This window comes from Portunus trituberculatus, chromosome 12 (assembly GCF_017591435.1).
Source record: "Portunus trituberculatus isolate SZX2019 chromosome 12, ASM1759143v1, whole genome shotgun sequence".
NCBI lineage: Eukaryota > Metazoa > Arthropoda > Malacostraca > Decapoda > Portunidae > Portunus > Portunus trituberculatus.
The window spans coordinates 10783441-10794782 of record NC_059266.1 but is presented as its reverse complement, the minus strand read 5'-3'; the positions used below and the strand labels follow the sequence as shown (position 1 = coordinate 10794782).

The 11342-nt window shown below is 44.8% G+C and overlaps 2 protein-coding genes across 2 annotated transcripts; both read left to right on the top strand.

The window, feature by feature from the left end:
• Window positions 1-995: 995 nt before the first annotated feature.
• Window positions 996-3052, top strand: LOC123502793. Its single transcript, XM_045252058.1, has 5 exons — window positions 996-1136; window positions 1247-1387; window positions 1429-1965; window positions 2143-2358; window positions 2408-3052. The coding sequence occupies exons 1-5, from the start codon at window positions 996-998 to the stop codon at window positions 3050-3052; spliced, it is 1680 nt and encodes a 559-aa protein (XP_045107993.1).
• A 2428-nt stretch (window positions 3053-5480) lies between these two features.
• LOC123502792 (zinc finger protein 525-like) lies at window positions 5481-10419 on the top strand. The gene is made up of 3 exons (XM_045252057.1): window positions 5481-5767; window positions 9563-10128; window positions 10274-10419. Exons 1-3 carry the CDS (start codon window positions 5481-5483, stop codon window positions 10417-10419), a joined length of 999 nt encoding a protein of 332 aa, XP_045107992.1.
• Window positions 10420-11342: the final 923 nt, after the last annotated feature.

Below are 11342 nucleotides of genomic sequence, written 5' to 3'. Positions count from 1 at the left end.
CAGTATGTGGCTGCGCTTCCCTCCTCACTGGACACCCAACATCTTCCCCTGGATGAAGCCGCAACAACCATTGCTGGGGTGCTGTCCGAGGCTGGCACAGCTGCCTTCTCACTCATCACTCGTCGTTGTCCATGCCGCCCAGGGAAGCCCTGGTGGGATGCAGCCTGTGCACAGGCAGTACAGGACCGTCGCCAGGCTTGGAATCAGTGGCGTAGGACCCCCACTATCCAGGCTGGCCGTGCTTACCGCCGCCTGGACGCCATCTGTGCCAAGACCATCCTCAAGGCAAAGCGGAATGCATGGGACCTGCACTGCTCCACTCTTTCCTTCCGCTCCTCTCCCAAGCGTACCATGTCCTTTCTCCGCTCCATGGAGGGCAAGTCGGTATCTCAGAACATCCCATTTTCTGATGAGGATTCTACCCAACTGGCTGACCCTGAAAAAGCAAAAATCTTGTCAGAACACTTCCACCTCAAGATTGGTTTACCTCCTCCTCTTCGTCCGCCTCCAACCCTTACTTCAGTTATTGAAACTGCCATCTCCTCTACAGGTCTCCCATCCCTTGCTCAACCATTCAAGCCTCATGAACTCTCCTCAGCCTTAGCTACACTAAAACCCGGAAAGGTGCCAGGCCTTGATAAAGTCCCATACGACTTCATCCGCCACCTCACCCCACCCCTACGTGCCTGCCTCCTACAAATATACAACAGCAGCTGGCAATCAGGGCAGTTTCCATCCACCTGGAAACCCGCCATCCTCATCCCCATCCACAAGGCTGGAAAGGACCCTACACTCCCCTCAGCATACAGGCCCATCAGCCTCCTCTCCTGCATCGGGAAGCTGCTGGAGAGGTTAGTCAACACCCGCCTCATCTGGTGGTTAGAAGCTAACAACAAGCTAGCAGAGGAGCAGTGTGGCTTCCACCCTCACCGGAGTATCCTGGATGTGCTGGGGCAAATTGAGTATCACATCTGTGACACCATCAGCGTCAAGTCATGACAGCCCTCTTTCTTGATCTGGAGGGCGCATTTGATTCGGCACCACATGAGGGTATCCTGTACAAGCTGGCATTCATGGGCATCACTGGCACCAGCCTTGCCTGGGTGCACGACTTCCTCACCGGTTGCTCATTCCAAGTGTGGCTGTTGGTGCATCACTGTCACCTTCCCAAGGAATTCATTGTGGCATCCCTCAGGGATCCATTCTCAGCCCCCTTCTGTTTAATGTTCTTCTCTCTGACCTATAGGTTCCTACCCACTCTCACCTTCTCCTCTATGCTGATGACATTACCATTGTCAGTCGAGCACTCACACTTTCCGAGGCTCAGGATCACCTGCAGGAGGCTGCCACCGCCTTGGGTGCATGGATGACAACCTGGGGGCTACAAGTTAGTGCCTCAAAGAGCTCTCTCATGTGTTTCACCATGAGAAAGCTTCCAACTCCACCTACCGTCACCTTAAGTGGGAGGCTGTTCCATACTCAACCTCACACACCCTCCTCGGACTGCGGCTGGATGGCCCTCGCCTCTCCTGGGTAAATCACATCAGTTACATCCGCACCTCCTGCAACAAACGCCTGGATGTGATGAAGCGAATAGCTGGCATCCACTGGGAAGCCAGTTGTGACCTGCTCCTCCACTACTATAAGACCACCATCAGGGCCAAAATACAGTATGTCAGCTGCTTCTATGAGTCAGCTGCCTACTCCAACCTCCTCAAGCTTGACCCCATTCAGAATGCTGCCTTGAGGATCTCTATGGGGGTCATGAGATCCTCCCCAGTTGTTTCTATACAAGCAGAGAGTGGTATTCCTCCACTGTCCGCCCACAGACGGATGACCTTGTGCCAACAATACTACAGGATACTGGGCCTGCCTGCTTCCCATCCCCTCTCTACCCTCCACTCCAACTCAGGGGTGGATCAGCAAGCTCCTGTATGGCTCCTTGCTGCCCGTCAGCCACTAATAGTGCGTGCCCTGCTCAGCCTAACCATTCTCCACTTACCACCACCACCTCCACAGCCTGTCAACCCCTACTCACCTTTTCCTTCATGGCTGGATGTCTCCCATAATTTTGCTCTCCATGTTCCTGGGCTTCCTCCCAAACCATCTGTGAGTGGATTAGCAGCAGCCCACTTCTAACAGCTGGACCGGTCCATTTATCACCACCACCTCAAGATCTACACGGACGGCTTCAGAGATGCCTCCCTGCCCTCCTCGGCAGCAGCTATTTATGATGCCAGTACTGCTATCTGTAAGACATGGAGGCTTCCTGAGTACACAGATGTCCTTACCATGGAGCTCTTTGCCCTTCTCCAGGCCCTCATCTACCTCCGCACCTCTCACCCGACGTCCATGGTGGTAATTTACACCGACTCCCGCTCATCTCTCTCTCCTCCTATCCCGGCAGCCATCCTCCGCCACAACCCTCATCCACTCCATCCAGAGCACCTTCCTCCATCTCCTGAACACTGGGTGGGATATCACCTTCCAATGGGTGCCTTCCCACAGTGGCATCCAGGGGAATGAGGTGGTGGATGCTGCTGCCAAGATGGCCTTAACCCATGTAAACATTACCCCCTTACCCCTCCAGCCTCATTCTGCCAAACGGCTCATATCTCGCCTCTGCCACTCATCCTGGGACTCTTCACTCAACACCGCACTCCGAATCACCTCTATGGGCCTTTACTGTAGCGACTCATCTCCACAGCCTTGGGTCAGGAAACAGTCCCGCATCCTAGATGTAGCACTCACCCGCCTCCGTCTGGGCCACACAAGACTCACAGCACACCTGCATCGCCTGGGTCTATCACCGGACCCCTATTGCCCCTGGTGCAGGACGGTCGAGGAAACCATCGAACACTTCCTCTTACACTGCCCCCGCTTCCACTCCCACCGTGTTGTGCTCCATGATCACCTTGTTGCCTTGGGTGTGTCTACCTTTGACCTGCCCACCCTGTTGGCGGCGGCGGGCGTCCACTCCTCACACCAAGCTGCAGTTCTCCGCCTCACCTGCGTCTTCCTGAAGAAGTGTGGACAACTTCCCTGCCTGTGATCACCTCACAGGCCACCACCAGGGCTCATAGGATCTGTGGGATTGTCGAAGCCCGAAAACAACAACAACAACAACAACAACAACCTTTACTTTCACCTCTGGCAATATCCACAAAACCTTGTGATACATCATATATTTTTCTAAACACATTGTGGTTTAGCTTTCTGTGTTTGCTTGGCATTTTGTGACTGTGCTGAGCAAGGTGACAGTGTTCTCATTCTGGTAATAGAAAATACTTGTAATGAATAACAAACAGTAAGTCAATATGTGTGTGTGGCCAAGATGTCTATGTCAATCTTAATCTCTTGTTTGATGTAACACTTTTGGTTAGAGCTTCTTCAGTGTCAGTGTTGGGGTTGCATCAAGACGTGTTGTGTGTCATGGTGTTGAGTGACTACCTGTTACATCACCAGAGGGAATTGTGTGTGTATTCTGATATCCTCATATCAAGTTTAGCTACATCTTGAAGTTATTTATTTGAACTTGTTTTGTTTGAATATATGGCAGTATTCCACCCATGAAGTGGAGGCCTGTACAGCACCTGATGGGTGTGAGACATGAGGTGGAGACACACCTCTAGTGAGGAGTGTGCAGGAATTGAGAGACAGTGTGGAAGCAAGGCAGGACTGAATAGGACTCTTATTATAAGAACATAGAACATAAGAAAAGAGGGAAGCTGCATGAGGCCGCCAGGCCTATACGAGGCAGTCCCAGTGTGCTTAATCGACCTAATCCCATCTGTCTTCCCCATCTATGAACTTATTTAACCTTCTTTTAAAGCTCCCTATTGACTCAGCCCTGACTACATGCCCACTGAGACTGCTCTACCCATTATTTCTGGTTCTGTCCCCGCTACTGATCCTAAGAACTACATTCATGTCTCCTCTGTTAAAACCCTTGTACCACTTAAATACTTCTATCAGGTCTCCTCTTAACCTACATCTCTCTAAGGAATGCAGACTAAGTTTTTTCAGTCTCTCTTCATAGGGAATATCCCTCATTCCCTGTAGCTATCTTTTAGTCATCCTACTTTGCACTGACTCCAACAGAGCTATGTCCTTCCTGTAATGTGGGGACCAGAATTGTACCACATAGTCAAGATGTGGCCTGACCAGCACCAAGTATAATTTTAGTATTACTTCAGGACTCCTGCTTTTAACACTTCTAAAATGAAACCTAATACTCTATTGGCCTTATTTCTGGACTCAATACATTGCTTCCTTGTACCGAGATCAGAGCTAACTATGACTCCTAAATCTCTCTCATACTTGGAACTTCCTAGTGCCACGTTATCTATTGTGTACCTATTGCTTGGATTAACTCTACCTATGCTCAGCACCCTGCACTTGTTAATATTGAACTGCATTAGCCATCGATCTGTCCATTCTTTCATCCTATCCAAGTCAGCCTGCAAAGCCTTGGCATCTGAGTCAGATCTAATTAATATACCTATCTTTGTGTCATCTGCAAATTTACTGATATCACTATTAATTCCACTATCCAAGTCATTGATATATATATTAGAAATAATAATAGCTTTAAGACTGAGCCTTGTGGCACTTCACTAACTATTTCTCCCCACTCGGAATTAGATCCATTAATTGCTACCCTTTGTCACCTGTTGCCTAACCACGCGTTAATCCACCCTAATATTCTACCCTTTATACCATGTGCTTTTATCTTTTTTAAAAGCCTCTGGTGAGGTACCTTGTCAAAGGCTTTACTGAAATCTAAGTATAGAATGTTTTAATGTTGTGTTCCTAATCATGTTGTGGAGACTAACAGGTCAAATTTCATCTTGTCCAGTGGCCACCCAGTGACTTCTGCCCTGCCCTGCCCTGCCCTGCCATGGTGAGTCCTTCCCCTGCACCAGCAACACACGCCAGGCCATACTGTGGCTAGCTTTGTGCAACCCACCAGGCTTCCACCACCTGCCAGCGCCACTAGTGCCGGTGGCAGCCATCCGCCCCTCGAGCCCTGCACCAGTTATTCCCCTCACCTGTGTCCTCCTTAAGACTAGACAGCTCACCTGTCATGCCTGTGATGCATGCACTGATTGCACTCTGCACATGCCACCCCAACACTCCTGCACCCAACACTCTCTTCCCACCACCCATCCCTGGGTATCTGGACTTCTCATAGATACAGACCATTTATAGACAAGAAAGAAAAAAACTTCATAGACCTGTCTGTGATGGTCTGGCATCACACTTAACACTCTTCCCACCACCCATCGATTCGTGCCACTTGGCCCATCATAACGTTGGTCCCTCTGCTCCACAGGCCGGACCAGAGGCCAGGCTACTGCTGCCCTGCCTGGCACCGACCACTCCAGCTGGATTCCCCGAACGTTTGTGCAGGAGAAGGTGTGGCGTGAGTCACTGAGAGCAGTGCTGCAGCAGAGACTGTGAGGCTGGCCAGCAGCAGCATGAGCAGCAAGAAGCCGCAGTCTGTCTCAGGTGTTGGGAGGTGCAGGCATGGGGGCGGGAATCACCAAGAGCCAGGCAGCTCCTGCCACAAAGGAGAGGCCAGGTTAAAGTGTCAGCTGTGTGATAAAACCTTTGAATCTAAAAGTAAGGTGAGGCTCCATGCCCAGAAACACAGTGGTGTTAAGGACTTAGAGCATGGGAAGTGTGGCAGGAAATTTACCTTAAAAAATCATCTCACCAGACACATAAAGGCACACACTGGAGTGAGGAATTATGAGTGTGAGGAGTGTGGAAAGAAATTTACCAGAAAGAGTAACCTTGACACACACACCATGACCTGGAAACGAGTTATGACAATGTTAAGAAAGACTGTGCCGATATGAAGAAGGAAAATGCAGCACTGAAAGAGGAAGTTAAGCTAATTAAAGTGAATTGCGAAAAATGTGGAGAATCTCTAGGAAAAGTGATGGAGAAGCAGGCTGAATGGAAAAAAAGTCAGGAAGTGGAAAGAAAGGAGGTAAATTACAAAGTTGCAAGTCTGGAAAAGGAAATCAAAGAGTCAGGGAGAAAACTTTGGGCCTTGCTGAAATTATAGATCAACAGATCATAGAAGAGAAGATAGCTGAGAAAGTGGTGAAGGTTATTAAGTCAAATGAGACATTGGTGAGGGAAACTGTAGACAAAAAGAGATGTGTGGTGATATTTGGTGTGGAGGAGGATAAGACACCGAGTAAAATGGAGAGAGAGAAAACATAAAAAGGTGATAAATAATATCATTAATGTGGTGCAAGAGGAGGAAAAGACCTAGTACAAGAAATAGAGGACTTCCATAGAATTGGAAAGTTCACAAGAGAAGGTATGAGGCCAATAAGAATCAAACTTAAGTCACAAAAGGATGTAGATGAATTGGTGGAGAAGTCATGGAGGCTAGCCCAGCAGGAAACAACAAGGAAGATTTGGTTGAGAAGAGATCTCGGTGAAAAGGAAAGAGAAATGTTAAATGAGTTGAGAAAGGAGGCTTTGAAAAAAATGAAGAGAGGACAGAAGAGGAGAAGAAAGAGTTTTTCTGGAGAATCTTGGATATGAGACTGAGGAAGTGGTTCATAACCCAGAAAAGTACAGCAAGAAAGGACTAAAGAAACTTACATATGAGCGAAATGTAATGTATTCCAACATAAATGGAGTGATATCGGGATTTTAGAACTCAACGATTACTTGAGGGACAAGAACCCAGATATTGTGGGTCTTACTGAAACAAAACTGAGAGAGGAGAAGACCTGATGAAGGTTGGAGAAGGAAATATAACGTTTGGAAAAGAAATAGAGTAGGTAAGATGGGAGGAGGAGTGATGTTGCTGGTTAAAAAGATATAAAGGTGGATCAAGTGAAAAAGGTATGGGAAAGGCAGAAGTGCTAAAGATCAGAGCAGAAACTAATGAAGGAAAAAGAGGCACTACATAGTGGTGTACGTACCACCTAAGACAAATGCATGGTCAGTACAGGAATATGAAGAAATGATAAGTGATACAGGAACATGTCTGGAAGAAATGTTGGGTGGCTGTGAACGAACTATAATGATGGGAGATTTTAATTGTAAAGAGGTGTGTTGGGAGGACTGGTCAATGGAAGGATCAGAGACAACATGGGGAAATACACTATTGACACTGGCAATGGAAAATGTGTTAACTCAGTGGGTCAAAGAAGATACTAGGTTTGGAGGAGAGGGAGCATCGTCAAGACTGGACTTGGTCTTTAGTACAGAGCCAATGGTCATTGAGGAGATGAGGGTGGAGTGCCCTTTAGCAAAGAGTGATCATGCAGTTTTGGAGTTCAAGGTGATAGACGAAGAGAAATCTAGAAGAAATGAAGAATATAAAGTGGGAAGATGGAATTATGCCAAGACAGATTTTGGAAACCTAAAGAAATTCTTTCAAGAGACAAATTGGATGAAATTCAAGAGTGCTAAGGAGCAAATGAAAAGTGGAAGGAATTTATAAAAATATACAAAGAAGGTGAGAAAAATTTGTACCAATAAGACAACATAGAGAAGTTGGAAAGCAGGACTGGTTTAACGATAGATGTGAAAAGGCTAGAACAAGAAAAGAGGATGCATGGAAGAGGTGGAGAAGGAAAAGACGGATTAAGCAGTGGGAAAGTTACAAAAGAGCAAGAAATGAATATGTGTTGATTAGAAGAGAAGAAAGAAAGAAACAAGAAAAGGATATAATTGATAAATGTAAAGACCAACCAAGGCTTTTTTACAGACATGTGAACAACAACATCAAAAATAGAGAAAGTATTGAAAGTTTAGAAGTAAATGGAGTATGCAGTGAAGATCCCAGGAAATGGCAGAGGCTATGAATGGATGCTTTCGGAAGGTATTCACAAAGGAGACTGCTTTTGACAAACCACTGGTAATGGAACAGAAAGGGATTATGAAGGAGTTTCAAGTAACGGTGGAGGAGATCAAGAACATGATGGGGAGTTTAGAAGTGAGAAAAGCTGTGGGACCTGATGGGGTATCAGGATGGATTTTAAGAGAATGCAGGGAGCAATTGGCAGAAAAAGTTTGTGAAGTAATTGATGCCTCATTAAGGGAAGGTGTAGTGCCCCAAGACTGGAAAAGAGCTAACATTGTCCCAATCTATAAATCAGGTAACAAGAGAGACCCATTGAACTATAGACCAGTGTCACTTACAAGTGTGGTAGCTAAGATGTGTGAGAGGGTGGTGAAGAATAGATGGACAGACTTCTTGGAGAAAATGACATACTTTGTGAGTGTCAATTTGGTTTTAGAAAGGGCGTTCATGCACGACAAACCTGATATGTTACTATTCGAGGGTGATAGATGTAATACAGGAAAGAGATGGTTGGGCTGATGGAATATATCTGGATTTAAAAAAGGCCTTTGATAAGGTACCACACCAGAGACTGATCTGGAAACTTGAAATGGTAGGAGGAGTGCATGGCAGTTTACTAAAATGGATGGAAGACTTTTGGTAGGAAGAGAAATGAGAACAATAATTAAGGACAGACCATCAGAATGGGGATTGGTGGAGAGTGGAGTTCCACAGGGATCAGTGTTGGCACCAGTAATGTTCGCAGTCTACATAAATGACATGGTGGATGGGGTGTCCAGTTATGTGAGCCTATTTGCAGACGATGCAAAATTGTTAAGAAAAGTGAGATGTGACAAAGATTGCGAACTACTCCAGGAAGACTTGGACAGAATATGGAAATGGAGCTGTACATGGCAAATGGAGTTCAACACGACAAAATGCAAGAAAATAGAGTTTGGCAAGAGTGAAAGAAGAATCAGGAGTATGTACAAGATAGGAAATGAAGACATAAAACCAGTCATGAAGAAAAAGACCTTGGGGTGACAATTACCAATGACCTATCGCCAGAGAGACATATAAACAAAATAATTGGAGAAGTATTGAACTTATTGAGGAACATAAGAGTGGCGTTCGTATATCTAGATGAAGAAATGATGAAGAAAATAATTACTGCAATGATAAGACCGAGGCTTGAATATGCAACAATACAGTGGGCTCCGAACTTAAAGAAACACATAAGGAAACTAGAGAAAGTACAGAGGGCTGCAACGAAAATGGTGCCTGACTTAAGAGATTTGACTTATGAAGACAGACTGAAAAGAATGCAACTTCCAACCCTGGAAAACAGAAGAGAAAGGGGAGACCTGATAGCAATATACAGAGTGATGATTGGCATGGAAAAATGGATAGGGAAGATCTGTGTATGTGGAATGGAAGAATGTCGAGAGGGCATGGGAAAAACTAAAATGGCCACTTATAGGAGAGATGTGAAAAATATAGCTTCCTCATAGAAGGGTGGAAGCATGGAATAGTTTAGACGTGGAAGTGGTCAACGCAAGGAATATTCATGATTTTAAGAAAAAGCTGGACATTAATAGATATGGAGACGGGACAACACGAGCATAGCTCTTTTCCCGTATGTTACAATTAGGTAAATACAATTAGGTAAATACACAGTGGTGTCAGGAACTATGAATGTGTAGAGTGTGGCATGAAATTTACCTTAAAGAGTAATCTCACCAGACACATCAAGGCACACAGTGGAGTCAAGAAGTATGATTGTGAGGAGTGTGGAAAGAAATTTTCCACACAGGGTAACCTCACCACACACACCCTGATACACAGTGGTGCAAAAAGGAGTGTCAGGCATCACAAGTGTGAAGAGTGTGGTATGAAATTTACCGTAAAGAGTAATCTCACTAGACACATCAAGGCACACAGTGGAGTCAAGAATTATAAGTGTGGGGAGTGTGGCAAGAAATTTTCCACACGGGGTAACCTCACCACACACATTGTGACACACACTGGTGTCAGGAACTATGAGTGTGAAGAGTGTGGCATGAAATTTACCATAAAGAGTAATCTCACCAGACACATCAAGGCACACAGTGGAGTCAAGAAGTATGAGTGTGAGGAGTGTGGCAAGAAATTTGCCACAAAGAGTAACCTCACCACACACACCCTGACACACAATGATATCAGGAAGTATAAGTGTAAGGAGTGTGGCAAGAAATTTGCCACAAAGAGTAACCTCACCACACACACCGTGACACACAATGGTATCAGGAAGTATAAGTGTAAGGAGTGTGGCAAGAAGTATACCAGAAAGTCTTACCTCACCAAACACTACTATGAGACACACATTTTGTGAAGAGTGTGGCATGAAATTGAGTGACTACTGACTACAAAGAATAACCTCAGCAGACTCACCAAGACACCAATGGTACATCACAGTGTCAGGAATTGAGTGTGAGGAATATGGGGAAATATTTCTTACCATTGGTGCTCTCAACAGACATGCCTTCAGACACACAGGCTTGTTCAAGTGTTCAAGTGTGGCAAGTGTTTCAAGACAGAGCCAGAATTTGCTGGCCACATGACCATCCACTTTTGAGGTGCCTGTCTTGGTGGTGGTGGTTTTAGTAGTAGTAGTAGTAGTAATAGTACTAGTAGTAGTGGCTTCAGCACTTGTTTAGTTAGCAGTACACCCCAAAAATGTGCCTTTATGATAGTTATTTATGATAGTTATTAATTTTATATGCTAGGGTTGCCATATATGAATTATCAAAATTTCAGACATATGATATATATATATATATATATATATATATATATATATATATATATATATATATATATATATATATATATATATATATATATATTTTTTTTTTTTTTTTTTGGAAAACATAAATTAATAATAATAAAAAGAAACAATTTATTTATCTTTGCTGCAGCAACAAAGTGACAAGGCCACAAACAAGTAAACAATAATCCAAACTGTGTCTTATCAACTTGGGGTTTAAAAGTAAATAAAGACTGGTGTGTGATGTGAGTGAGGCGACACAGGGAAGGCTGGGACCATCACCTCCATTCAGAGCCCATACACACTCACACACACGATAAGACCTAGACTAGAATATGCAGCAGTGGTATTGTCACCATATAGGCAGAAAGATATCAAGAAACTAGAAAGGATACAAAGAGCTGCTACAAAGATGGTCCCTGAAATAAAAGATCTTCCCTATGAAGAAAGACTGAAGGAGATGGAGCTGCCAACTTTGAAGGATAGACGGGAAAGAGGAGACCTAATAACAATGTATAAGTTAGTTAACTGTATGGAGAAGATAGATAGACAAGACCTGGTAACACTGATGGAGCAGTGAGACAGACAGACAAGAGAACATTCCAAGAAAATCATGAAAAGTCATTGTCATAGGAATATCAAGAAGTTCAGTTTTCCAAATAGGACAGTAGACATCTGGAATGGATTGAGTGAAGACATTGTAACAACAGAAAGTGT